Source organism: Xenopus laevis, chromosome 9_10L, assembly GCF_017654675.1.
Source record: "Xenopus laevis strain J_2021 chromosome 9_10L, Xenopus_laevis_v10.1, whole genome shotgun sequence".
Classification (NCBI taxonomy): Eukaryota; Metazoa; Chordata; class Amphibia; order Anura; family Pipidae; genus Xenopus; species Xenopus laevis.
In genome coordinates this window covers 38,985,868-39,013,303 of record NC_054387.1, presented here as the reverse complement: position 1 = coordinate 39,013,303, position 27,436 = coordinate 38,985,868, and the positions used below count along the sequence as shown (strand labels likewise).

General features: G+C 43.6%; 2 protein-coding genes across 9 annotated transcripts in view; one reads left to right on the top strand and one right to left on the bottom strand.

Annotated features, from left to right (window-relative positions):
- Window positions 1–2,648: 2,648 nt before the first annotated feature.
- Window positions 2,649–14,354, bottom strand: srsf6.L (serine/arginine-rich splicing factor 6 L homeolog). Of its 5 annotated transcripts, none has more exons than XM_041575499.1 (6): window positions 14,189–14,353; window positions 11,786–11,952; window positions 9,280–9,392; window positions 7,349–7,551; window positions 6,206–6,367; window positions 2,649–5,012 (listed from the first exon to the last, which is right to left on the bottom strand). In XM_041575499.1, the coding sequence occupies exons 1-6, from the start codon at window positions 14,293–14,295 to the stop codon at window positions 3,797–3,799; spliced, it is 1,968 nt and encodes a 655-aa protein (XP_041431433.1). In that variant the 5' UTR covers window positions 14,296–14,353; the 3' UTR covers window positions 2,649–3,796.
- Window positions 14,355–24,969: 10,615 nt separating this feature from the next.
- Window positions 24,970–27,436, top strand: part of LOC108704607 (band 4.1-like protein 1) — a 61,224-nt gene continuing 58,757 nt past the window's right edge. Inside the window, exon 1 of one of the 4 annotated variants that reach the window (XM_018241237.2) lies at window positions 24,970–25,481. The gene's annotated coding sequence lies outside the window, so the exon portion shown is untranslated. The remainder of the gene's footprint in view (window positions 25,482–27,436) is intronic. The other 3 variants (XM_041576951.1, XM_018241235.2, XM_018241236.2) reach the window with 3 other exon arrangements.

Sequence of the window (27,436 nt, the reverse complement as noted above, 5' to 3'; positions counted from 1 at the left end):
GGGTTGAACAGGCGGAAGAGTACACCTCCCTCAGGAACCCTTCCAGGCGTCTGTCAGATGGATCCTTAAAGGATGAGGCATCTGTAACCAGAACAGCTGTAGAGGGATAGCCTAGACACGGGTGCATCTACTGTCGGAGCATTGACCATTTGTCCACCAGATCCCTTGTGAAGGAGTAGGACTTTGAAAATTTTTGGGTGGACAGAAATTTCTTTGCTGGAGAATTCCACTGCTCTTGTATTATGTTGAGAAGTTCGTCATGGGAAGGAAATGACTTCTGTTGCCTCTTTAACAGGCTAGTGGCTTGGGACTGTTCTGTGGTGTGGGTGATTTCAGTCACTCCCTTAATGATATGTTCAATGCCATGTGGAATAACTCAGCCCTTGGCCTCATTCTCAGTCTCTTCTTCTGCCCCTGAGGAAGCCTCGGATGGTGGAAGCTCGCCCTCCCGAGTGTGAAGAATTCTCTCCAGCTGATGAAACGTCAGGAGTGTGGGTACTAGTGTGCCCTTTGGCTGAATCTGTTCTCATGTTTTCCGCTAGACCTTGAGCCAAGCTTGGCAAGGGCTCTGCCCAAATTGTCTGCAATAGAAGGTAAGCTCTGTAGGGAGGCTAGGGACTGAGACAGTTGAACAGCCCAGAGGGGGGCTGGCGGCTCTGCAGAGGGCACATCCACAGCATCATCAGCAGTGGATGCAGAAGGATCTATCGCAGGGTTGAGAGAACCTCCTGGGGTACAAACAGTGCCCTGCCCCTTGGAGGATCTGCAGTGGGGCTCCCTCTGACCCCCAGGTATGTCGGACTGGCAGTTTTTGCTCACAAAATAAGTAATTTGTGCTGCTGTTACTGGTTGCGCACCCCTCCCCCCCAGGAAAAAGTACCCAACTTACCTTTCGCCATTACAGCAGTAGCTATTGTACCTGCTGATGAGATTGTGGACCGAAGCAACATGCCTTAGGAGTCGAGCGTGTGACAAGCCGAGGGAGAATTCTAGTACAGGAGCAGGATGGGCTCCGTGTGATAGATGCGCCTAGCAGTGCTATAGCCAGCAGGAGAAGGGTGCGTTCAAGCTGAAAGGGCACAGGAATCAAAACGGTGCCTTGAGCGCAACTTGTGGCGTTCCCGCAGTCCTTGCGTTCCACATAGGGCGCGAGCAGAGCTGGCGCCAGAACCAAAGATTCGCCTCTGTCACTGAATTGCCGAAACCTGTTTTGACCTGCTTGAAGAAGAGGGGCTCTGCTAAGATCACTAAGGTGCATCGGTTACGTTACGGTATGCAGACAAACATGCTGAGAAGTGTTCTGAGCACCTGCCTTCTCTACTTCGTGGCACACACTGTTATAGGAAGAACTGCGGGGATGCAACTGCGGAGGGACCCCAGAGGGGAAGGGTAACTGTGGGGGCACACCTGTGGAGAGAAACTCAGAGGAGTAGCTAGGAGCGAGCAACCAGAATATGACTAAGGAGTATGCTGATATACACACTTGTCCCTCTGCACTGTCAGTATCTCTGCCATTCCCTCTGTGGTTTGCAGGTATGCCTGAGTTAGTCGGTATAGCCTGTGAGGCTAGGGTATGACTCTGGTGAGGTGTCCCATGAAGGAGGTCTCTCTGAAGGAGACAGGTAGCCCTGCACCTGATAAAACCTCCCTCGTCATCCATTGTGACAAAATCTTCTTGAGCCGAGAGGAGTATATCCTCCTATGAAGCAGGACACAAAAATTGGTGTGATTGGTTTAGTGTGGGGTTAAGCCAGACTACATGGCATGCCCCTTGATTAATCTAAGTGTCCTGCCTCCTAGAGGGTGGAGCTTAATCCCACTCGTTCCCTGTGTCCCTCTTGAGACGAGAAAGAGCCAGTACTGCACTATGGAACGGCTTTCTGGCAGGCTGTTTCTCCTACTCAATGTAACTGAAAGTGTTGCAGTGGGACCTGGATTTGACTATTGAGTGCTGTATTTATATCTACCAGGCAGCAGTTATCTTGTGTTAGGAAGCTGCTATCTGGTTACCTTCCAATTGTTCTGATGTTAGGCTGCTGATGGGGGGGGGGGGTGATATCACTCCAACTTGCAGTACAGCAGTAAAGAGTGACTGAAGTTTATCAGTAAAGAGTGACTGAAGTTTATCAGAGCAAAAGTCACATGACTGGGGGCAGCTGGGGAAACTGACAATATGTCTAGCCCAATATCAGATTTCAAAATTAAATATAAAAAAAATAAAAAAAATCTGTTTGCTCTTTTGAGAAATGGATTTCAGTACAGAATTCTGCTGGAGCAGCACTATTAACTGATGTGTTTTGAAAAAACATTTTCTTCCCCATGACAGTATCTCTAAGTTTGAGTTGGACATCCTTATGCTGGCCACATGGACAGATCTTCATGTAATTTAATGTCCAATTTTGTGCACAGCCTCTTAAAAAAAAAATGACCAATGCTTACATAAAATGATGATCAGCTAAAACGAACACTGCTGTATGTGGCATAAGCAAGCCCTTACCCGTCAGTTTAGTGAATCTGGCAATTCACGTGTGGATAATATCACACTAAAATATAGATGACGGCTCTACAGGACAAGAGGTCAAACATCAGAGATTTGAGCCAGTGAAGTGAAGCCAAGGTTACAATAGAATTCTAGACAAACAAACCAATATGCTTGAAAAAGCAATTTTATTTTCTCTGCTCATTATGTAGTTACAGCATTTAACTAAAAAACAAAAAAAAAAAGCAAAAACTGCTTTAGAAATACAAACCTTCACTTTATTTACAACATCAGCAGCTATAGCTTGGGAAAGTACTAACCCTCAATGGCAGATCAGCAACTTCACAAGGTGCCCCAAAACTTTGGGACTGGGTCCCTTACGAGGGCACAGCATGAAGGTAAATTTAAGATGGATTTGGAGTGAATGCCTACGGGTTAAACAAGTTAGCAAATAATTAGTTATCACATCACTAGTTTTAACTTATTTTCGACCATTAGACTTAGGTGCACTAGGATTTAACATGGAAAACCAAATTAATCACATTTATTAGCAGCCCAAATTTGTAATTACAGAGCAAACATTCTGGGTGACAGAGTATTCATACGATCAGATATGGCAGTAACTAGCTCTAAACCCTATTCTAGAAAGGTCATGGTAGGATAAAATTCTTTCACCCCCTAAGTACCAAATGGTGCATCAGGCAGGGGTGGGAAAAAAAGCACATCAATACCTAAAAATTGCTTGACCTGCCTAAAGAGTTTTACAATGCAATGAAAATTAGCGTGTAGCAATCCCTGACTGAAATGAACAGGTTTAACTTAAGTGAACAGTAACACCAAAAAGTGATTTAATGGAATGACAATAGAATGTACTATTGCCCTGCACTGGTGTGTTTGTTCAGAAACACTACAATAGTTTATATAAACAAGCTGCTCTGTAGCCACGGGGCAGCCATTCAAGTATAGGATACACAGTAGATAACAGATACATTCTGAATAATCCCATTGTATACTACAGAGCTTATCTGTTATCTACTGTTTATCCTGTGCATTTCTCAGCTTTCAGCTCTGAATGGCAGCCCCCATGGCTAAACACCAGCTTGTTTATATAAACTATAGTAGTCTTTCTGAAGCAAACACCAGTTTTACCAGTGCAGAGCAACAGTACATGGTATGGTCATTCCTTTAAAACACTTTAATGTTTTGTTGTAACTGTTCCTTTAAGTACAATGAATTGTATTTATACATCAAGTTGTTAATTGGTCCACAGTTCTAGAACTGCACTTAAAACATTTACCGACAAAGCATGCCAGCATTCTATTCTCGTGAGCTAGAGCGAGACCTAGAACTGGAAGCAGAAGCAGCTCGAGGAAGAGGGCTTAATGATCGCTCCTTGCTCCTAGAGGCTGGAAGGGGAGACTTGGAGCGGGATCGTACACCTCCCTTTCCATTTTCCCGTGGAGAACGGGATCTGGAGCGACTGCGAGTAGACCTTGCCCTCTTTGTATTTGAGCGACCTTCAGAATTATCCCTTTTGCCTTTAGAACGACTGCGTGATCGATCTCTTTTGCCTTTGGAACGACTACGGGATCTCTCCCTTTTGCCTTTGGAACGACTGCGGGATCTCTCCCTTTTGCCTTTGGAACGACTGCCAGATCTCTCTCTTTTGCCTTTGGAACGACTGCCAGATCTCTCTCTTTTGCCTTTGGAACGACTGCCAGATCTCTCTCGTTTGCTCTTTGATCTGCTACGGGATCTTTCCCGCTTGGATTTTGACCTGCTGCTTGACCTCTCCCGCTTGCTCTTTGACCGACTGCTAGACCTTTCCCGCTTGCTTTTTGATCTACTATCAGACCTCTCATGCTTGCCTTGACGAGATCTGTCATGCTTGTTTTCTGATGGACTGCGTGATCTTTTCCTGTTCTCTTTGGACCGACTGTGAGACCGTTCATCTTTAGCTTTAGAACGGCTGCGAGATCGGTCATCTTTAGTTTTGGATCGGCTGCGAGATCGGTCATCTTTAGTTTTGGATCGGCTGCGAGATCGGTCATCTTTAGTTTTGGATCGGCTGCGAGATCGGTCATCTTTAGTTTTGGATCGGCTGCGAGATCGGTCATCTTTAGTTTTGGATCGGCTGCGAGATCGGTCATCTTTAATTTTGGATCGGCTGCGAGATCGGTCATCTTTAGTTTTGGATCGGCTGCGAGATCGGTCATCTTTAGCTTTGGATCGGCTGCGAGATCGATCATCTTTAGCTTTGGATCGGCTGCGAGATCTATCATCTTTAGCTTTGGATAGACTACGTGACCTTTCACCCTTCGCTTTGGACCAACTACGAGACCGTTCTATGCCTTTGGACCGACTGTGGGACCTTTCATCATTTTCTTTTGATCTACTGCGGGACCTTTCAACCAGGCCTTTGGAGCGACTACGAGACCTCTCCTGCTTTCCTCGGGATGTGCTACGTGACCGTGAGCTATGCGGAGATTTTGGCTTGCTTGACTGTTCTTTACTTCTAGATCTTGACCTAGACCTGAGAAAAGCAAACGCATTACTACACGGTACATAAATTAAAGTTGTACATCTTAAACACTTTTTTCAGTTAATTGTTTTCAGACTGTTCCACAGAAATCAAGACTTTTTTCAATCAATTTCCATTTTTTACTGTTTTTCCAAAATCTAAGTTCAAAGTTGAATGTCCCTGTCTTTGGTGTTTGTCTGGCAGCTCAGTAATTCAGGAGCAGATTCTGAACGGTTACAGTTTTGCAACATTTAGTCGCTAGATTTGTCATCAGCATCCTATAATATTAGCAACTATTGTATCAATTCTAACAGCAGTCTTTAATTTTAATGAAACCCAGGGATTCTGCTAAGCAGGGACAAAGAAATGTATCAACTAAATGTATCATTTTAGAACAGTTTAAAGGGTCAGCAACCACCTTCTGAGAGCTGCTTTAGAATGTGAAAAATTACACTTTACACTTCAAGTGTAAAGCCACTTATACCCTTAATGGGACTGCACTAGGCAAATCTATTATGGAAAAGGACCTTGGAGTCCTTGTAGATGATAAACTTGGCTGTAGCAAGCAATGCCAGTCAGCAGCTTCAAGGCCAACAAGGTCTTGAGCTGTATTAAAGGGGGGCATAGATTCACAGCAGGAAGGGGACATTCTTCCACTGTATAAAGCACTGGTAAGGCCACATATAGAATATGCTGTACAGTTTTCGTCTCCATCACTCAAACAGGACATTATTGTAATCTCTCTAATGCTTTAACCAGTAGGTCTTTCTAGCGGAGACTAGGCCACCCATTCCGAAGAAAAGAGGTTCTATCTAAATATTCGGAAGGGTTTTTTTTTTACAGTGAGAGCTGTGAAGATGTGGAATTCTCTCCCTGAATCAGTTGTACAGGCTGATTATACATTAGATAGCTTTAAGAAGGGGTTAGATGGCTTTTAGCAAGTGAGGGAATACAGGGTTATGGGAGATAGCTCATAGTACAAGTTGATCCAGGGACTGGTCTGATATATTGGATCATTCATCTGATACCCAAACTCCTGAATGAAGACAGAATGAGGAGAAAGATGCTGAGAGAGGAATAGTGAAGATAAACTTGATTATTATATTTTAATGGATTGTATTTAGAAAGCTACTTATTTCAATATGCTGAAGCCAAAATTAAATATTTTAGCGATAGTTCCCCTTTAAGAAATTAAGCAGACATACCGGGACTGGCTCTTTCCAGGGGACTGTGAATGGCTGCTCTTAGTAGGGGAATGAGAGCGGCTTTTTTTAGCAGGGGAACGGCTTTTCTTGGCAGGTGAACGAGATCGACTCCTGGACCTGCTGTGGCTGGGATGCCTACTCCTGCTGCGTGATCTTTGCCTGCTACGAGAGCGTGATCTACATGAGGATAATGAAAATAAAGGGACACTAAAATTCATAGAACTTTAAATGTACAATAAACGAAAGTTGAATTGTTAAGTTTAGTGTTTAGAACGTCCTTACAATTGAAAAAAATATGGTCTGGGGCATATATCCATGTCCTATATTTATCTATACATGCCACTGCTACCTGTTCACTCCTGATCATGCCCAATCAAATCTTGTGTTCAATTCCCACGTTTCCTTTTAGAGGTTAAACGCAGGGTCCTCTTTACCCCATGTTGTGGCATCTACTAAAGCAGTAGCAATGCCCAGAGCACAACCCCCTTTTCCCAAGCAATACAAAGCCCAAAAGGATGGCTTGCTGGGGAGTAAACGGTTGGTTTATCTGTTCTTGTCAGTTTTGTTAGAAACATCTGGCTGAAATGGTCAAGATAGAACTACTGCATTAAACTTTTACTCAAGAGTGATTACTCAAAAAAATGGCAGACTATTGTCAGCCAAGGTCAATAGGATTAAAGCAATGTCAACATAAATGTGAAAATGCATTTGAACTTGATTACATTTTTAAACCTACGGTTTTGTAACCGAACCTACACCTCAACAATACTAAGGGCAAAGGTGTTCCTGTAGACTAGGGGTCCCCAACCTTTTATTTATTTTTTTTACCAGCGAGCCACATTGAAATGTAAAAAAAAAGGTTGGAGAGCAACATAAGCACGAAAAATGTTCCTGGGGGTGCCAAATATGGGCTGCGATTGGCTATTTGATAGCATCTATGTGGGCTGGCAGCCTACAGGAGCCTCTGTTTAGCAATGCACATGGTTTGTATGAAACTAAAACTTGCCTTCAAGCCAGGAATTCAAAAATAAGAACATGCGTTAAGGCCAAGAGCAACAAGTGGTCGGAGAGCAACATGTTGCTTACAAGCCCCTGATTGGGGATCACTGCTTTAGACAAAGGCATGTAGAGAAATCAAATTACCTGGAGCGGCTACCAGAATAAGATCTCCTGTGACGAGTCTTTCCCTCCACCAGTCTGATTCTGCGTCCATTTATCTCCGTGCCATCCAACTTCTCCACAGCTCTCTTCAGATCAGAGTAAGACCTGAACTCAATAACCCCCTCATTTGGACGCTCCTTATGTGCATCAGCGTATGTCACCTCGCCTGCCTGCCTCATGAAATCCTAAAAAAGAGGTCAGTCGAATTAACAAATTTCTGGATACACCATGCAAAGCCCAGGCCTATTCAAAGAGGGGCTTTTGAAAATGATACAGTAGAGTAATTTTTTTCTTTAGTCATTTGAAACTTAAAATAAGCTACATTTTTATTGCTTGAAAGATCATTTCAGGACACAATTTCAGCCACTCATTAATTGGGAGCAATTGCAAGCAGTCAAGTAACCACAACTCAGTGCTATAAAACAAAGAATCTTGTGGCATAGCCTTAATTACTGTTTACCCAAGACATGTCACTGGATGAGCACTAACACTTCATACTTGTCAGCTGTTTTCAATACATTGCTGAACAGGACATGAAATGGACAAATTCCTAACCCTGAAAACTTTAAAGGAGAAGGAAAGCTACCAAAGCAGTTTATTGCCAAAAGTTTAGCCACACTAGTGCAAGCTTTAAGACTATTTATTCTGTAGAATTCTTTACCATAGCCGAGCAAACCGCTCTAGAAGCTCCGTTTAAGATAGCAGCTGTCATATTAGCTTGGTGTGACATCACTTCCTGCCCGAGTCTCTCCCTGCTCACTCATAACTCTGGGCTCAGATTACAGCAGGGAGGGGAGGGAGAAGGTAGGGAGAGGGGGCAATAAGAGCAAACCGAGCATGCTCAAGCCCTAGCCCTGGAGGTTTATGCTGGAAACAGAAGCCCATGTGTACACAATAGATGGAAAGTAATGCTGTTTTTTCTTTTGACAGAGGACTTTGAGGGTTCACTGGTGTATTTATTTAGACCTTTCTGATAAAGCTCATTTAATATAAGCCTTTCCGTCTCCTTTAAGGCTCATGTCACCAAACAGATTCTCAGCTGGTGAATTTAAAACCAGAATCTTCCAGTGCCACTGGGTCTGCTTGACTAGAGAGGTCACCAAAAGAGCAGACCTGTGCCCAGTTTGGCCACCTACATGTAGGGCCAAAATCTGGGTGATCTGATCATATGGTTTAAAGATGGCCATATTTAAAGGGGTTGTTCACCTTTGCGATAATTTTAGATGTGATGTAGAGAGCGATATTCTGAGACAATTTGCAATTGGTTTTCATTTTTTATTATTTGAGGTTTGAGTTATTTAGCGGCTTTTCAATTTGCATTTTAGTCCAGGTTACCCTAGCAACCATGCACTGATTTGAATGAGACACTGGAATATGAATAGGAGAGGCCTGAATAGAAAGAAGAGTAATAAAAAGCAATAGCAATATATTTGTAGCCTTACAGAGCATGTTTTTTAGAAGGGGTCAGCAATGCCCATTTAGAAATCTGCAAAGAGTCAGAAGAAAAATGCAAATAACTATAAAACTATATAAAATAATGAAAACCACTTGAAAAGTTGCTTAGAATTGGCCATTCGAGAACATGCTAAAAGTTACTTTAAAGGTGAACCACCCCTTTCAATGATTTTTAAATATTTGTTGATCTCAGGACCAAGCGATTGTTTAAATGCACAATTTGTCAATCAACAAAAACTGCCATTTTGAGCGATATTGTGTAGTTGAAGCTAGGAAACTATGGGTAGCTGCCTGCTTGGCCTTGCAAACAATTTGACAATGGATAAATTTCACTGTGGCCAAAGATTGTGTTCTAACCTGACAGATCGATTTTCTGACCAATTAGGATGAAAATCATTTGGTGCCCACTAAGCTCAGAGAATTTTAGTCTATGTCCGCTATGTATACCCAATACCCACCTTGAGATCCTGCCAGCTGCATCGGCTTGAGAGGTTTTCCACAACCAGCCTGAATTCTGTGCGCACAGGGGGACCATACTTGTCCCTGCCAGACCTCTGGTTTCTGTATCCACCTTCATTGCACATAGAAAATGTAATCAGTGCCCAAACTTAACCACATGCAGACTATCTAAATCTTTCTGGGAGGGCTTTAAGTAAGTAAAATCTGCAAATTCTTGCATTAAAAAAAACCTCCTTTCAGGCCGTGATTCTGGCGAATGAGCAGCAGAGATGTGGTTATAGACTTCTCACTGCGTTTTTTCAATAGGGTCTGTTCTGTGAATGCACTTGGCCGTCTATCCACAGCATTTTATTATATGCTTTAGACAACTTTATGGCATTAAATTCACATGCATTTCTATACAGTATTGTTACATGAGATGCCAGTCACGGTTTACATAAAGGCAGGAGGTGTAAGACTGCTTTTGGAACACACTCATGGGAAGTCACCTATTTTAGATTAAATCCGATTTGGTCTAACCCTTGGAATCCTCACCATCACCCTGCGTCTAATGGCAATAGGCTGCTGTCGTCATGGCTTCCGGTAAGGTCAGCCAAAGGGTCATAGGGCAAGGGTCACACAATGTTTGGAAAGGCCAACCAGGAAAGGCAGTCATCTTAAGCCTCAATGGTCTCAGCCCCCACTGGTCTCTTTCAAATTGAAACATCAAGGACTGTTAAAAATGGATTTTGGAATTCAACATGCAAAAAGGTTAAGAATATACAAGTTAAACATGACAATTATTCTCGTACACCAAAACACCATGTCCCTCCCTCCAAAAGAACACCCCCCCCAAAAAAAAAAAAAAAAGTCCCACAAAACCCTATGCAGATCAGTGAATATAGGGTGACAGATGGGTTTGCACCAAGGGCTGATTTACATTAAGACTGCCTACCAAGGAGCTTACGTCAGCAAAGGGGCAAGAACAGGATTAGTCAGCAGAACTGGAACTGAAATCCTCATGTCAAAGAAACAACTCAACCTTTGCCTCGGTCCTCTGTAATTTACGTTCTTATCTTGCCACACTCCACTTAGTTGCCAGTGGGGGAAAAAAACCCAAAAACAAACGATGTCTCAACCAACAAGGAGTCCATATACATGCTGGGAAGGAAAATTAAACCCCAACTGCCTTCAGTACTTTCTGTATTTGGCCCATTTTAAGAGCAGAGACACAGCCGAATTCTGGGAGTTTAGTTACACGGCGACAAATCTCTTCTGCGGGCAACTAATCTCCTGGAACTGCCTTCCCCTTGGCTAGAATGATAATCACTGGCGGGATGGCAATCGGAGCACTTCGTTTTCCGAAGTCACCCGAAGTTTTCTTTGGACGACTTCGGAAAACTAAGCGATGAGTGCCATCCAGTCCAAGATTTTCATTCTAGCCAAGGGAAAGGCAGTTTCGGAGATTAGTTGACCAAAGAAGAGATTTGTTGTTGTGTGACTAATCTCCCAGAATCTGACCATGTGTCCCTTCCTTAAATGACCAATAACTGCAATCTGTTTAGTCAATGGAAACATTATTGTAAATTAAAAATGTACAGGTATACTTTGGGCTTTCTTCTTGTGGGTACAAGCCTCACAATGGCAAGAGATGTGAAGCAAAGTTACTGTACAAATAAAAAACACCTATAAGTCCCCAGTTCATTATTTTTAACCTTATGACATGAGCCATGCCTTTACATTTAAAATGTAAAATTAAGGGGCATGTTTACTGACATTGGAGATACATATCTGAAGAGATATACCAGTCAGATATTTGCTTTTGTTTTGCCAACTTATTTTCAAATCTAACTTATTAGTTAAAATCTAATTGCTGATTGGATGCCATGGGCAACATCTCCAGAAATCTCTCTCCAATGTCAGTATACATGCCCCAAAGATTGGTAAATGTCAGGTCCCATGTAGATTAATCTGCTTTCCCTCCAGCATAAAATCTAAATAAGAGTCACTTGTCAATGCTGTAGGTTTTTGGGTTGCAGTTTGATCTATGCAGAAAAGCAGCTTAAGCACATGACTATTAAACCCTGGAAATGGGGTCACGATCTAGGGGGGTACAGAGTGCTTTCTAGTCAGGTGCCCCACGGCAGAGGAGGACCCAAAAAGAAATGCAAAAAAAGGCTATTTGTGGGTTGCAAAGAAGTAGGGCTTGTGACTAACAGAGCAGGGTTTAGGTAGATCAAGGCATAATGGGGTTCATTTATGCAAGAAGTCATTTTCTTCCATTCTATTTGTTGGCAGGGCGCACTATAAAGGTGCCACGTGTTTTTGTGTCCCTAGGGGGGAGAGCTCTTATAATTTAGTAGCATGGAGCCCCATGATTACTGATGGCGGCCCTGCCTGGAAAGTAAAGCTGGGCACAATGTCACATGTAGGCTCAGTGAACACCACGGTCATGAACAGGTCTCAACAGACAAAATCTCATTATTGGGAATGATATGTATAAAAAGGTTTAAAGTTGTTGCTAACCAGGACTGCCATGCTTACTGCGACTTCCATAGCCATAGCCATCCCTGTCTCGCCGTGGGCCCCGGGCATGTTCTACAATCACACGCTCGCCACATAGGTCTTTGCCATTAAGCTCGTACACGGCATCATCAGCATCCCTCGAGTCCTCAAACTCCACAAAGCCGTACCTGAAAAATACATATCAGTCATTGACATTAGTATCAAACCAGTCAAGTGTCCACAATGGAGCAAACATTTCCCCCACAAAAAAATGCAGCCGGATACATGAACAATCCAGCTTTGGGAAATTCTACTGGGGGGGGGGGGGGGGGGCGTGACAGTACTAGAGGGCAGCAGTAAAGATTCTGAGACAAATAAAATGGCAGCAAGTTGGCCACTAGAATACAACTCATGGCCAGGAGTGTCTGACTGGGGGTCTGAGTTAGAAAGTAAACTACAAGATTAAATACAAACACAGAAAAGTTCCCGAATGGCACAACATTTACTGTACAAAAGCAAGGATAATGGTACATGGGTCAACATTTTGCTGGTCATGTTTTTAGTGACAAAACCAAAAGTGTGCGTTCCTCCAAAAAAATAAAGCAGCAAGTAAAAAAAAAAAAACATACAAAAAGTTTTTTAGGACATGGCCTGTCACGTTTTGTGCCTGTTCGGGGCACTTACTAAACTTGTCAGGCCATGTCCTAATAAACTTTTCGGATTTTTTTTTTACTTGCTGCTTTATTTTTTTTCGGTTTTGTTCCTATGTGTATGCACTAGGGATGCACCAAATCCAGGATTCAGACTTTTTCAGCAGGATTCGGCCGAATCCTTCTGCCCAGCCAAACCGAATTTGCATATGCATATTAGGGGCAGGTGGAGGGAAATCGTGTGCCTTTTTCTCACAAAACAAGGAAGTAAAAAAATGTTTGCATATGCAAATTAGGATTCGGTAGAATCTTTAGCTAAGGATTCAGCCGAATCCAAAATAGTGGATTTGGTGCATCCCTAGTAGGCCCTTGGACTGGGGTGAACTGTGAGTATGCCCTCCTGTTTATATTTCTTCTTGAAACTGCATTTATTTCAGTAGTGTTTATATGGGCTGGGTGCACCATTTCTCATTGTAGCAAGTTTTTAGTGACCCAAACACATGGGTCCAAGACACCTGCGTCTTTCCCAATAAGAATTACAGGCAGAGAATTGGCAGACAAAGCCTTGTGTCTTTACCTTGAGTGATTACCATAGGGGACAGTGGATTCAGGCATTCTGCCACCGCATGTTAGTATTAAAAATAGCAGTGAACAAAACACCCAAAACATGATGTTAAATGATGAGATCAGGATAAAAATTCCTTTCAAGAGTCCAATCTGACTTCATAAGCACTGTTGGGGCCTTTGGCTGGTTAGTACTTTGGAAGCCAGACATTTTTTTCTTGCCCTAATGTGCCAAGCTTGTGCCATGCATTTTGGGTAATTAGTTTTTTTTTTTAAAAAAAAATTGCCAACTGTCAAGTTCGATGTAAGACTACAATACCCAGCATGCAATGGGACTGACTTGTGTAGAAGTTGGGAGTTACCCGATTTTGGGCTCTGTACCCCAGTTCACCCTTAAGCACTCTCACATTTTCCAGTGACCTGGCTCACTTTCAGACAAATTTGGGGGCCTCCAAAATGTAGAGGTTTTACTAATATTTATTGAAATTGTATATGAATTAGGGCCTTATGGGGCCCCCATCGACAGGCGAATCCATCTCATGTTGCTTTATGGAAACATATAAATTAATTTATTTTTTAGACTTTTTTTTCCACTGCACACACCGCTGCTTTTGGGCTAGTTTTGTAGCCGACTTTGGTTGGTTTTCAAAATTAGACCTGACAACCCTGGGAGTCAAAATAGGCCCTGGCATTTCAAGTTCAAAGAGGCCCAAACAGCCCCTGACCAGCCCACTACATAGTGACTGTCTATGGCAAGTTAAAGCATTTGCCAGAAGCCACAGATTGCCAGTCCGGGCCTGCAACCCTGAAGCCTATGATACTACGTTCCTGCAGAGGAGCCAACAAGATGGCACGTGAGACACATGGTCAAGCACTGCATCAGCCACAACAAAAGACACTAAACCAATAGGAAACACTACCACAGTCACGTGCAAGGCCGCAGCAGGGCCGCCATTTCGAGCCCCGGACTTAGCTACGCGCTACGTCTCCCGCACTTAATCGCACGGCCTTCCGCCTTTCCTTCTGCATTTCCTATTCCTACACTTCATGTCTTCAAACCTGACCAACACGCACTTTCCATGCACAACACTGCTGCGCACTCTCCCCACAACATGCAGGACAAAATGGCGCCCACTGCGCACTCTAGTCCATGCGTTGAGCGCCACCGCTAGGAAACAATCACAATATCTGCGTATGGGGAATAACTCACCCGTTCTTTAGGTCAACCTCCAATAGTTTGCCGTAGCTCCCGAAGAACCGCTGGATATCCTTCTCCCGTACGTGATACCCGAGTCTTCCGACGTACACTCGCGGCATGGCGACTACACTTTCACACGCACGATCCAAAAGCAGCAGAGTGACGCCACTACCTACTGCACTGAGACTTATCAAGTACGGGGGCGTGGTGTTAGGTTACCCGGGCATGCGCAGTAGGTTTCATCGCGCGTAAGATACGCCTCCTCCTCTATATTTCTTCTGAACACGTCGCACAATCATTACAGAATAATAAATATGGATTGTTTCCTTATCTGCGTGTTGATTTATAACTGTGCAGTATTTTTCCTTACGTTTAGCTTAATTTTATTAATTGTAAGAGCAGGCGCACTAATTGCTCTTCTGAGATACAACTGATACAATAGTTGCTGATATTCCACAGATGCTGCTGAGAAATAGATCAACTAATGGAGCAAATTGTAACAGTTCTGCATCTGGATCACTGACTGTCACACTCAAACATTATGGGGCAGATTTATCAAGGGTCGAAGTGAATTTTCGAAGTAAAAAAATTCAAAATCTAAGTAATTTTTTGGATACTTCGACCATCGAATAGGATACTACGACTTCGACTTCGATTCGAAGTAAAAATCGTTCGAATATTCGATAGTCGAAGTACTGTCTCTTTAAAAAAACTTCGACTTCAATACTTCGCCAAATTAAACCTGGCGAAGTGCTATGTTAGCCTATGGGGACCTTCTACAGCATTTTTCTAAGTTTCTGGAAGTTGAAGTAAAATCGGACAATAAAATTGCTTGATTCGAAGGATTTCATCGTTCGATTGAACAATTTTACTTCGACCGCAACTGGGCAAATTCGATGTAAAAAAGCTTCGACATTCGAAGTCAATGTAAAGCCATTCGATGGTCGAATTTCGAAGTATTTACCACTTCGAAATTTGACCCTTGATAAATCTGCCCCTAAGTTTCAATTTTGGAAAAATGGTAGAAAAAAAAAGGAAAGTAGTTCTGAAAACATCTGAACTGTGTTCCCCTTTATTATCTTACAATATTTTATTTCTCCGTGGTGACCATATTTGTATTGTTTTATTTTGTATTTGACTGAATTATGTTCCTGGCATTTAATCTGTTTTCTGGAATGCAGGAGAATTGGAGTACAAGATTTATCCCCGTAACATTGACCACGTGCCTAAAATGAGTGAAAAACATACTAAAACACAAAAAATCATATTCTCCTTTAGCACACTTAAAGTGATAACAACAAAGCATTTAGGAATTTCTAGCTAATGCCAACGTACTAACACCCAGGCCCGGATTTGTGGAAAGGGGGGGTGATGTTTTAGGGGGGTGGCATGCTGCCCAACCACACCCACATTGGTTCAAAAACAATGGGGATGCGCTGGAGATACAATCATTTTTTTAAATTTCCCGTGTGCCAATCCCCATTGCTCATGTCCCCCTTGAGGGGGCAGGGGTGACGAATGGTAGTGGGCCTAGGGGCGCCCACTATGTAAATCCGGCCCTGCTAACACCAGGAAACAATATTGTGGAGATGGCATTGTTGTCTAAACCACTGTGTTACTGGAGCTAGAGCAGCTCAAGAATACAGACCTGACTGCTTATGGAGCACTAAAAACACAGCAGATTTGGCAACACTGTCTGAAGATATGTTTATTGGGTAGGACAAGGTCCGTAGCACGGCAATTTCCAGTGGTAGCTGCCACTAGGCATACAACCGAAACTATTATAATTAATGTAAATACAACTTTTAGCATCATGAGTTTCATTTGTAGCTGGCTTTTAGGGTAAGGCCACACTGGGCGTTTTGGGGAGATTTGGTTCCCAAACGCCTTCCCTGACTCTGCGCCGGCTATAATGAAAAACGCCGGCGCTAATCACATGCGGCGATTAGTTTTCCGAAGTCGCCCGAAGTTGCCTGACCAGGAAAATTAATAAAACGAATCGCTGCGTTTGATTAGCACCGGTGTTTTTTCATTTTAGTCGGCGCAGAGTCAGGAAGGCATTTGGGGAGACTGATTGCTGCAAAGACGAGGCGATTAGTCGCCAGGCGACCAAATCTCCCCAAAACACCCAGTGTGGCCTAACCATTATAGGTTATGAGGTAGCAATAATGCACTAGACATGCGGTTGTAAACATTTTTGAGCTTCATTGTAGCAAATTGCTCTAGCAAGTGTAGCAATGGTACTACAATCGGCAGTCAGTCTGGCCACAGTCAATCTGTGGTAGCCACATGATGAATTTTACCCTGTAAGTGGCACAGATCATATACTCTAACATGGACAAAGAGACCTGCATTCCATAGATTGTAGATTCTGTAATATGAAGCTCCTCCAGGTGCAGAAACAGATCAGCAGCTTTTTATAGCTTTTTATATGTGCCTGGGGCATGAATACCCGGAGAGTAGAGAAAACAGCAGCCACATGGAAACCACTTATTTCTTACTACATCTCCCTGTACAACCCCTGCCAATTCGGGCTACATAATGACAATCCCCTTGTTCCAGTAGCCCTCTAGTAACTTCTGTCTGCTTGCACCAAGATCCTTATCTTAGTGCAAGATAAAAAGGGCTTATGCACACTTACACAAAAATAAATCATATTTTTTGCTTGTCTGTTTTTGTTTTTTTTTTGCTTAAAAAGTGTGTTACTGCCCAATGTCGCTAGCATTAGTACTAATCACCAGGGCTGGATTTACATAGTGGTCGCCCCTAGGCCCACTGGCATTCGTCGCCCCAGTCCCCTCCCCTATATTTGGGCAAATTTTTGTCATCGGGACTGGAGCAATGGGGATTGGTGCACGGGAAATTTAAAAAACAATCTTATCTCTAGTGTTTCTGAACCAATGTGGGTGTGGTTGGGCAGCATGCCACCCCATAAAATCCTGCGCCCTTGGCCCGGGCCTTTGTGGCCTTTCCACAAATCTGGGCCTGCTAATCACACTGCATAACTGCATCTTGTACCTGTACTTTCCAAACATATATTGTTTATTATGGGGTCAACTTAATGTTAAGGGTTCTTATTACACTTAACATACAGGCAGTGTGCTAGTTCTGCAGTAGCAATTTATCAGTGGGATGCATTATTTACATTTTTGTGTCTTTACATGCCATATACTTTGGTAATCGTGTGCATACTGAATTCAAGAAATGAGAGGTAAGATATCTCATTAAAAAAACTCTAACTTTGCAGTTAAATATATAGACATGTTTTCCCCATTTTGTATTTTTTATTGACTGCATCCTTTAAAAAAGTATCCACCCCCAAAGGTTAGTGGCACATGTCGCATTTTCTCCACTGACCAATCTGCTCCTGTCCAAGCCCTGGAGTATGCGCAGTGGCATCAGCCCATCAGTGCACACGTGACGGATCTTGGTGTGTAAATGCTAAACAATGCTAAACAATGTATTTTCGTACCAAAATCAGCCCCATGTGCACACTGACAGGTGCTGGTGGTCGGTATTGTGGCACAACCTACACCACAAGGGAAAAGAACATTTCAAGCAACTCAGTGAAAAGGTGAATGAAAAGCACAAGTAAATGGTTGGATACAAGAACATTTTCAAGCCAGTCAGTATGCTTTGGTATTACATTTTCATCAATCATAACAAATGGAAAGAATATGGCACGGCTGGAAATCTGACAAGAACAGACTGTCCACCAAAAGTCAGTGACTGTGCAAGAAGACTAGTGAGGGAGTCAACCAAGAGAACTTTGACAACTCTGAATGATTTACAATCCTCAATGGCATAGATTGAAGAGATCATGCATATAACTGTTACCCAGGTGCTTCACCAGTCACAGCTTTATTGCACAGAAAGTCACTATTAACTCAAACCTCAAAGGACATCTCACTATCAGTTTGCCAGCAGGCATTTTGAGACTCTGAAGGCAGTTGGAAGCAGGTTCACTAGTCTGATAGGACCAAATTGAGCTTTTTGGCCCAGAGACTAAAGCAACCTCATCAAACGAGCAGATATTCAGGTATATGAGCTCCTTATCTGCAATTACAAATGTGTAAGCCACGCTGTAGGGATAACTTTACTTTTCTGCAGCAGGCCTGAAAGGTTTGTGAGGGCAGAGGTTCTGCAGTCTGAGAGAAACTGTGTGAGAGGTGTTTTCTTTCAGCAAAGAATGGAATGGCCAGATCTCAATTCAATAGATAATTTGTGGCTGAACTTCAAGAAGTCCAGGAGGAGACTGACAGAGGGCTGTGAGGAGTGAATACGGACTAGGGGTAGGCAGAAGACTCTTTAATAAGTACCTGCCAAGCAACCCCCTATCATTGTGCCCTAGGCTAGAGTCCTGTGCAGGCCCTTTTTATGGAACCCGTACTGGACCCTGACCTGCAAGTACCTTATCTGCAACCCGGACCCGCGACCCGCTGACCATCAGGAATCAGGAAGTGCAGGAGTCTAATCTAGGCAAGTGTCTCTTCTGAATACCCCTAATTCGGGCCCTGTAAACTGGGGATCAAACTGTTCACAAGGACCCTGATATTCATATTTATGAAATTCCATTATCCATATGAAAGCACTTGGCCTTTAGCCTCATGCTTTTATAGGGTCACCATACTTGTCAGTGACTTGTAATACCCTTATAATTTACAGTAGGGGGTACATTATAATACCTTATAATACATGAGTGATACTCAGAGTTCCCTGTATAACACAGCCTGCAGCCTTGTGCCTTTATTTAGCCACAGAACCGGTCAGTGACTTCTAATATCCTTATCATTTACAGCAGGAGCAGCATCGGACTGGGGGGGGGGTCTGGACCCACCAGGGCTGCCACATCAGGGCCACGAACCCCCTGTTCGCCACCCGCATCGGCCCCGGAGCAAATCCCCCTCTTTCCCCCTTCCCCTGGCCAATGCGTGTTAATTGAAAAATGTGGTGGGGTGGAGCAAAGGCTCTGTCAGTGACAGGGAGCAGGTCTGGGCCCTTATAGTACATGAAACATACTCAGAGTTCCATATAACTCAACCTGCAGCCTTGTACCTTTATATGGTCTCAGAACCCCCTCAGTGACTTCTAATATCCTTATAATTTACAGTAGGGGGTGCATTATCCCTTATAATACACAAGTGATACTCAGAGTTCCCTGTATAACTCAACCTGCAGCCTTGTGCCTTTCAGGGCTGAGCCAAGCCAGCCGGGCGCCCTAGGCAACCCCGCTGGCCAGCCAGCTACCCCCTGTGTGCGCGCGCCTGATTGTGTATGTGCGCGCACGTCTGATTGTGTATGTGCGCGCGCACCTGATTGTGTACGTGCGCGCGCACCTGATTGTGTACGTGCGCGCCAGAACGACTGCGCACATAGAGGGATCGGGGTGACAGCGTATGGTTACGCTCCTAGTTCCTGGTGCCTTTATATGGTCACAAAACACCTTAGTGACTTCTAATATCCTTATCATTTACAGTAGGGGGTACATTATCACTTATAATACAAGTGAGCATGTAGTCGGCATTCTTCCGGTCTCTGAGCTCTGAAACGGAGCACATAGGCCTGCGTCTATTTGCACAACGCCCCATGCAGTAGTCAAATTAGGGATGCACCGAATCCAGGTTTTGGTTCGGGATTCGGCCAGGATTCGGCCTTTTTCAGCAGGATTCGGATTCGGCCGAATCCTTCTGCCCGGCCGAACCGAATTTGCATATGCAAATTAGGGGCGGGGAGGGAAATCGCGTGACTTTTTGTCACAAAACAAGGAAGTAAAAAATATTTTCCCCTTTTAACCCCTAATTTGCATATGCAAATTAGGGTTCGGATTCGGTTCGGTATTCGGCCGAATCTTTCACGAAGGATTCGGGGGTTCGGCCGAATCCAAAATAGTGGATTCGGTGCATCCCTAAGTCAAATAGACGATTGCATTCTTTTTTTCCCACTTTCCATGGGGCATTGTAAATGATAATGAGGTGTAACTAGGGCAAAGTAAACTTATCCATTGAATATATCAATTAATAGATATAATAGAGGAACTGCAAACCTTTAATTTGTGTGATTAAATATTTTTTTTTCCCACTGCGCCTACATATGTTACTCTGTGGGGCCTGGGATTGTCTCACCCTACTGTTAGCTCTGCCTTTATTCCATTTTTTTGTGATATGGCCCATCATAGCTAGCTACCTGTAGAATCCCAGACACACGTGAATAAACAGTGCTCAATTGTGCATAGACTGTGTACATACACCACCTCCTGTTCCACACGGATTCATTCGGCCACAGCACTGACAGTCACACAACCGGAAATGAAAAGACAAGTGTCAGACATTCCCCTGATGTTTACAGAAGGAAGAGCTTGATTCTGGGAGACGCTTGAGATGGGTTATACAAATAACACGTAGCAGGCACAATGTGGGGAACACAGAAGTGTATGAAAAAACAAAGTCATGGAACAGGCAGAGGGTGTGTGTGCATTTTATTTACGTGTGGCCATTATGAATTGGCAGAGTCTTCCTTTAATCAGCTGGAACACGTCTATCTGATCATTTATAGAGTGTCGGACTGGAGCACTGGGGGCTCACTGGGGCTGCAACAACAAGGGCCCTCCTGACAGCCACTGGTTGCCCCTTCTGACTCCCAAACTAAATCGACCCCATCCCAAGAAGTGGGAGCAATTACTCAGAATCAATGATCAGTTCATATCAAGGGCAATCACCATCAAGCATGGATACAATCAGACTACTGTTAGTTGGAAATATTGCAGTCTGTGTTGCCAACTAAAATTGCCTAGCAAGCGACTACACTAGCATTTGTAGGTAATTGCTAGAGGAATATTTGGGAACAATTTGAGTTTTTTTATTTATTCACACCTCCCAACTGTCCTGTTTTTAGCGTAACAGTCCCGATTTTGACAGCTCAAATGGAAGTCCCAGATTGTTATTCAAATGTCCGACTTTGGGGTATATTTATCAAAGAGTGAAGTTAGAGAACACCACAGTCCACTAGAGTGAAATTCCCGCTTCTCTCCATTCATTTCTATGGGATTTTTAAAGGCATTTTTATCAAAGGGTAAAAGTGAAAGTTCGCCATTTGATAAATACGCCTTTAAAAATCACACAAAATTAATGGAGAGAGGTGGTAAATTCACGCTAGCGGACTGTGGCGATCTCTAACTTCACTCTTTGATAAATATACTGCTTTCTCTTAGATCTCCTTCACTGAACGGCCATAAAAAATATACAAATTTTCGAAAACTTAATTGGCTTTTGGCAGAGAGCACAGAATACGTGGCAGCTGCACTTAGATACATTTGTAACAATTTAAAATAAATAAATAAAGAATTGTAACAATTTAAGATACGTGTGTTCAGTAACGTAACTAGAGGGGGCGGGCCCTGGTGCGTGATGCGCAGCCCGGCCCCGCGCCCCCCTCTGTATGCGTATTTTCAGCCCGCATTTCAGTGGCGCGGGCTGCCGGGGGGCCCTAAGGGGGTGCGGGCCCTGGTCCGCTCGCACCCCCTGCTCCCCAGGTAGTTCCGCCACTGCGCGTGTTTCTTGGGGACACTGTGGGACATTCACTAAGATTCGTTATTGCGCCAGCGTCCGCTTCGCCAGGTGTATTTTCGCCAGCGCTACGCAAATTCATTAAAATCCAAAGTTGCGCTCAGGGGAAGCGTAAGGTTGCGAAGTTGCGCTAGCGTTAATTCGCCAAGCAAAGTTACGCTAGCGATGGTTAATTTGCATACGGCGCCAAATTGAAGTTACAATGGAGGTATATGTAGCAGCACTACACATGTGCCCACTGTATAGTTAAGGTGCCATGAGTTAGGAAATGTAGGGGGGAAGGAGGGTAGCCCCAAAAATTTTTTCGATCTTTTTCAGCCTATCACCGATAACACATGAAAAAACGCCAGCGTTTTTTGGGACTTAGAAAAATGTTTAACTTTTTTTGAAGCAATCCCTATCTACTCTATTGGTCTGAGGTGGCGAAGGAAGTCTGGCGTAAAAGGTAGCATTCAGAATAATTTGCGCGTTAGTGAATTTGCTTAGTTATGTCCGTTGCGCAAATTCGCCAGGCGTAAGGGTGCGAAGTAACACTAGCGAATTTACGCCAGCGTCCGTTAGTGAATCGGCGAATTAACGAAAATGCGCTACGCTGGCGTATTCACGCCCCACTTTGCCCCACTGTGACTTGCAGTTTAAAGGGCAATTCACCTTCATTAGCAAAACTATTATAACACATAAAAACCACAGAAATGTGTTCATACTTTCATAACCTGATACGTTTTGTAAAATGAACATGGCAATTAGGGGTGTGTGGCCACAAAAATGAGCATGGTCAAATGCAAATGTTTTTCTCCTTCTTTCTATTTCCGAAATGTTGGGAAGTATGTTCTCTTTAGTTCTACTGTACAATACTGTTGTAGTAATAATGATTGTAAGTACTGATGATTACTGCAATATTAGGTAACAATTGTGACATCACTCATTTATTGAAAAATCAGTAGGGATGCACGAATCCACTATTCATGAAAGATTCAGCAACCGAACCCTAAATTGCATTTGCATATGCAAATTAGGGTCAGGAAAGGAAAAAGTGGAAAAAATATTTTACTTCCTTGTTTTGTGTCAATAAGTCACGTGATTTCCCTTACCGTCCCCGATTTGCGCATGCAAATTCGTTTTCGGATTCAGTTCGCCCAGGCACAAGGATTCGGCTGAATCTGAATCCTGCTGACAAAGGCCGATTCCTGGCTGAATCCTGAACCGAATCCTGGATTTGATGTTTCTGTAAAAATCTGAAAGCTCAAATGTATCAGGTTATAAGTGTTTGACCTCCACGCCTCTGGCTTTTGCTGACTTACAGCTACTACCATCATTTGAGAACTACAGTCGCCATTATGGATTCATTCATATGTTAAAATGAACCAGACAGCAATGATTACGATAGCATTCAGTAGCTTTTGTAAAATCATGAAATATATAGATTGATGCACCAGAACATTTGAAATGAATGTAGCTCTTGCTTCATCTGCATCATCTGGCTGCTGCTGAAGGCTGTCAGGGGATGCTGGGAGTTCTATTCTGACTACAGTTACAGACAGCTGTAGGCTGATTATTCCTGATACAAGAGGTCTCCCTCAGAAATATGAACAAAAAACTTAAGGCATGTTTGCCAACTTAATACTGGTTACTAAAAAAATAATCAATATTTGCAATTGAGGGAATATGTGTGTGCCACCAGGGCCGCCATCAGGGGGGGACAGGGGGGACAAGTGTCCCGGGCCCGGCCGAAAAGCCGAACTCCCGAAGCGCCGAAAAGACCCGAAGTCACAAAAACAGCCGAAATTTAAGTCCTGAAGCGGCAAAAAGATCCAAAGTCACGAAAACAGCCAGAATTGAAGTCCCGAAGCGGCGAAAAGTCACGAAAGGAGGCGAAGTTGAAGTCCTGAAGCCACGAGTTCAATTCTACTGAACACCAATTTGTGTGTGTGTGTTTTTTTTTAATCCGCTGGCCACCAATGTTTTATTTTAATATTCTATAGGCCCCTGCCACCAATATATTTTATTTTTTTTAAAAATTTTGGGGGCCCCAATTTTTTTTTATCTTGTAAGGGGGGCCCTGGTGCCAATGTTTTTTTTAAAAAGAAATTTTTGGGGCCCCAATTTTTTTCAACTTGTAAGGAGGGCCCTGGCGCCAATGTTTTTAAAAAAAAATCTTTTTTTTGGGGCCCCAATTTATTTTACTTGTAAGGGGGGCCCTGGCACCAATGCTTTTTTTTAAAAACCTGACCTGACCATCAAAAGCGTTTTATAACTTGTGTGTGGGGGGGGGTTACTTTTTTAGCGCTGATGTCTGTGTGGTCTTTTAAAGGGGTTGTTCACCTTTGAGTTAACTTTTAGACATAGAGAGTGATATTGTGAGAAAATTTGCAGTTGGTTTTCATTTTTTATTATTTGTGGTTTCATTTTTTATTATTTGAGTTATTTAGATTTTTATTCAGCAACTCTCCAGTTTGCAGTGTCAGCAATCTGGTTGCTAGGGTCCAAATTACCCCAGCAACCGTGCATTGATTTGAAGGAGACTATGGAACATTAATAGGGGAGGGACGGAACAGAAAGATTGGTAATAAAACATAGCAATAACAATAAATGTGTAGCTTTAGAGAGGATTTGTTTTTAGATGGGGTCAGTGACCCCCTTTTGAAAGCTAGAAAGAGTCAGGAGAAGAAGGCAAATAATTAAAAAACTATAATAAATAAATAATGAAGACTTGGCCATTCTGTAACATACTAAATGTTAAACTGAAGGTGAACCACCCTTTAACTGTGAAGTGGGCGGGGTCTGGAGGGGTGGGCCCACGGGCCCCAAAAATGTTGTTGAAGGGTGGGGCCCCAAAAATGTTGTTGTAGGGGCCCGTGATTTCTAATGTGTCACCAGAAGGTGCATGCAATAAACATGCTCCCCAATGCATGCAGTGCATATGTATAAAGAGCAGGCCCCAGTGCATACATTCCATGTGTATAATGTCAGATACATTGCATGTATATAATGTCACATCCCAGGAGCGCATGCAGTGCAAGCATATGGCAGAGCTGATCCCCCAATGCATGTGTGTTGCACAATTGTCAGCATGGCATATTCATGGCAGGAGGCGACCCCCCAGCCGCACACACTAATGACACATGCGCGCCCCGACCCCCGCTGCAGAGCCCATTCTCCTGATTGCAGTCATTGTGAGTCGCTGGATCCAGATGAGGCTGCTGTTTAACCCCCGGCGCGCCGGCTCGCTGTGCATGTGGCTGTATCAGGAGTGGGGGTGGGGGTGTAACTACACGCTGATCCCACACACACACACTAGGTGGGGCATTTCTCACATCTACTTCACTCGAGCAAAAGAGAAAAAATATTAAAAAAAAAAAAGGTTGGATTCCCATGTAGTGAGACCGGCCTCCTGCCTCCCCCTCTCCCCCTCCCTACCTCACTCTCTCCCCTTCTGTCGCCCCGTGTGCCAGTCCCAGCCTCCTTGTTTTCCTGCACAGACTCTCGTACAAGCGTTACCTTTGCAGTGGCAGAACCCGCAGCCGCACCACTCCCTCCCTCCTTCCCTCCTTCCACCCTCTCCCCTTTCATTTTGTAAGAAAAGAGGGGGGTCGGGAGGCATTGGCTGCAGAATACCCTCCTCCCATTCTGCTGCCCATTACATTGCGCCCCCCTCAGCCGTCGCTGCCTGTGGAGTTGCCCTGGAGGATCTCTATGGCTGCTTGAGGGGAACCCATTTCCCCCTGGAATCTCGCTGCTGACAGGTAAGAGACTGCTGCTGTCTGGACGATGTAGGGGGGAAGGGGGAGTATGGTTAATTAACCCCTGGCACAGTGCCGGCCATTGGCTGCCAACCTCTCTGCTTAACCCATTGCCGTACAGTTTGTCGCAGGCCCAGTAGGGTTAAACGGGAAAACGAAAGTGGGGTTTATTCCAGCTCCCCCCAGTCAATGCTCTGTCTCCTCCACCCTCACCTCAGACCCTGCACACATCTGTCTGTGCCTGCAGTATCCACACATCTGTCACCCACTCCCTGCTCCATATCACCCACTCCCTGCTTCTGCTCCATGTCACCCACTCCCTTCTCCGTCACCCACTCCCTGCTCCAACTCCTTGCTTCATGTCACCCACTCCTTGCTCCTGGTCCATGTCACCCACTCCCTGCCCATGTCACCCACTTGCACAATCCTGCCTGGTGTGTCTCATTTTAGGCTTGTGTAGGTAGCACACAAATCAGTGCCTGCCCTTCTCCTGTGTAACCATGTGAGCTGCACACTGTCCTCATACTATCCACACCCTACTGTATTGTCATACCAGCATCTACATTCACCTGTGTACAGCAATGCCCTGCCTATAGTATGTACAAACACACACACACACACTCACACCTATGTCTGTACAATGAGCAGTCTGCACACAACACATATGTAGCCTCCCTACCACTCCCTTTGTAATCTAAGGATGATTTCCTCTGAGCACAGGGTGTGTGTATGTGTGTGATACAGCATGAAATGCATTGCATAACCCCAAATCAGGATTAATGTATCTGGAAAAATTCACCCATGCAAAATAGATCTTCCATTTTTTTTAGATCTCAGCTCCAGATGTGTTATGGGGATTCACAAAAAAAATCACTGTAACCCTCCTCTTGCCCCTCAAGCATCATTTACTCCACCAGATGAATTGGGCTGATACAGGGCTTTTTGTGTAATTACTATCACTACTACAAGGGTTAATACTGTATATTATTACATAAGTATATTGTTCCTACATCTTGTGTGTGTTTTTTTTTGCAGTCATTTTTTTTTTTTTTGTTACTATATAAAACATACAATTCTATGCCTTGTACCTATAATATCCATTTTTTTCTGTAAATATTTGCTGGTATAAGGATAATCCTCTAGATTAGCCTACATAAGGTTTATACTTCCTCTCCTCCCCCTCTGCAGCTACTATAGGCAGGATTGTATGGTATGAAAAATTACATTTTATACCTTATTCTTTATGTATAACAGGGTCCCCTTTAGTAGTGGTGGGCCCCTTAGCCCTGCTGATCATATCAAATTGGGGACAGTGAAACCCATGGCCCTTCTGCTGCAACTCCCACACCCCTATCACCCCTTCTTTGGTGGTTGCTGGGAGTTGTACTTGAGCAGCAATTGAAGGGCTGCAGCTCTGGGTAAAGGGGTACTGCTGGCATTTTTCCCTGCTATTTTCACCTCACTGTACTATATGTATCACCCCCACTACTCCATTTGCCCCTTTAATACATATTGGTTTCAATATATTATATATATATATATATATATATATATATATATATATATATATATATATATATATATATATATATATATATATATTAGATTTTATTCCCTCTCTCTGTTGCCAAATACGCTGTGTATATTTAAGATTCATCAGTATTTGTTTTGTTGCAAAGTAACACAAATGTAAATATTAACATTTTAAACCACTTTGAGCATGCTTTGGGAAACCGGATGCCACACTGTTTGGGTTATTGTATGATAAAATGTTCTTTTTTGTGTCATCTGCCTTCAAGCTTATGTCACAAGCCCCATACATAACAGCAGCCATGTTTAAACTCCCCCCTCCCCTACCCTGGGGAAAATATATAATCCATTGGTATGTCTGTGTGACGCTGGGTATGTGACAGTAAGAGGCGTGATTTGCGCGTGAGGGATATTGAGAGAAGTTGAAA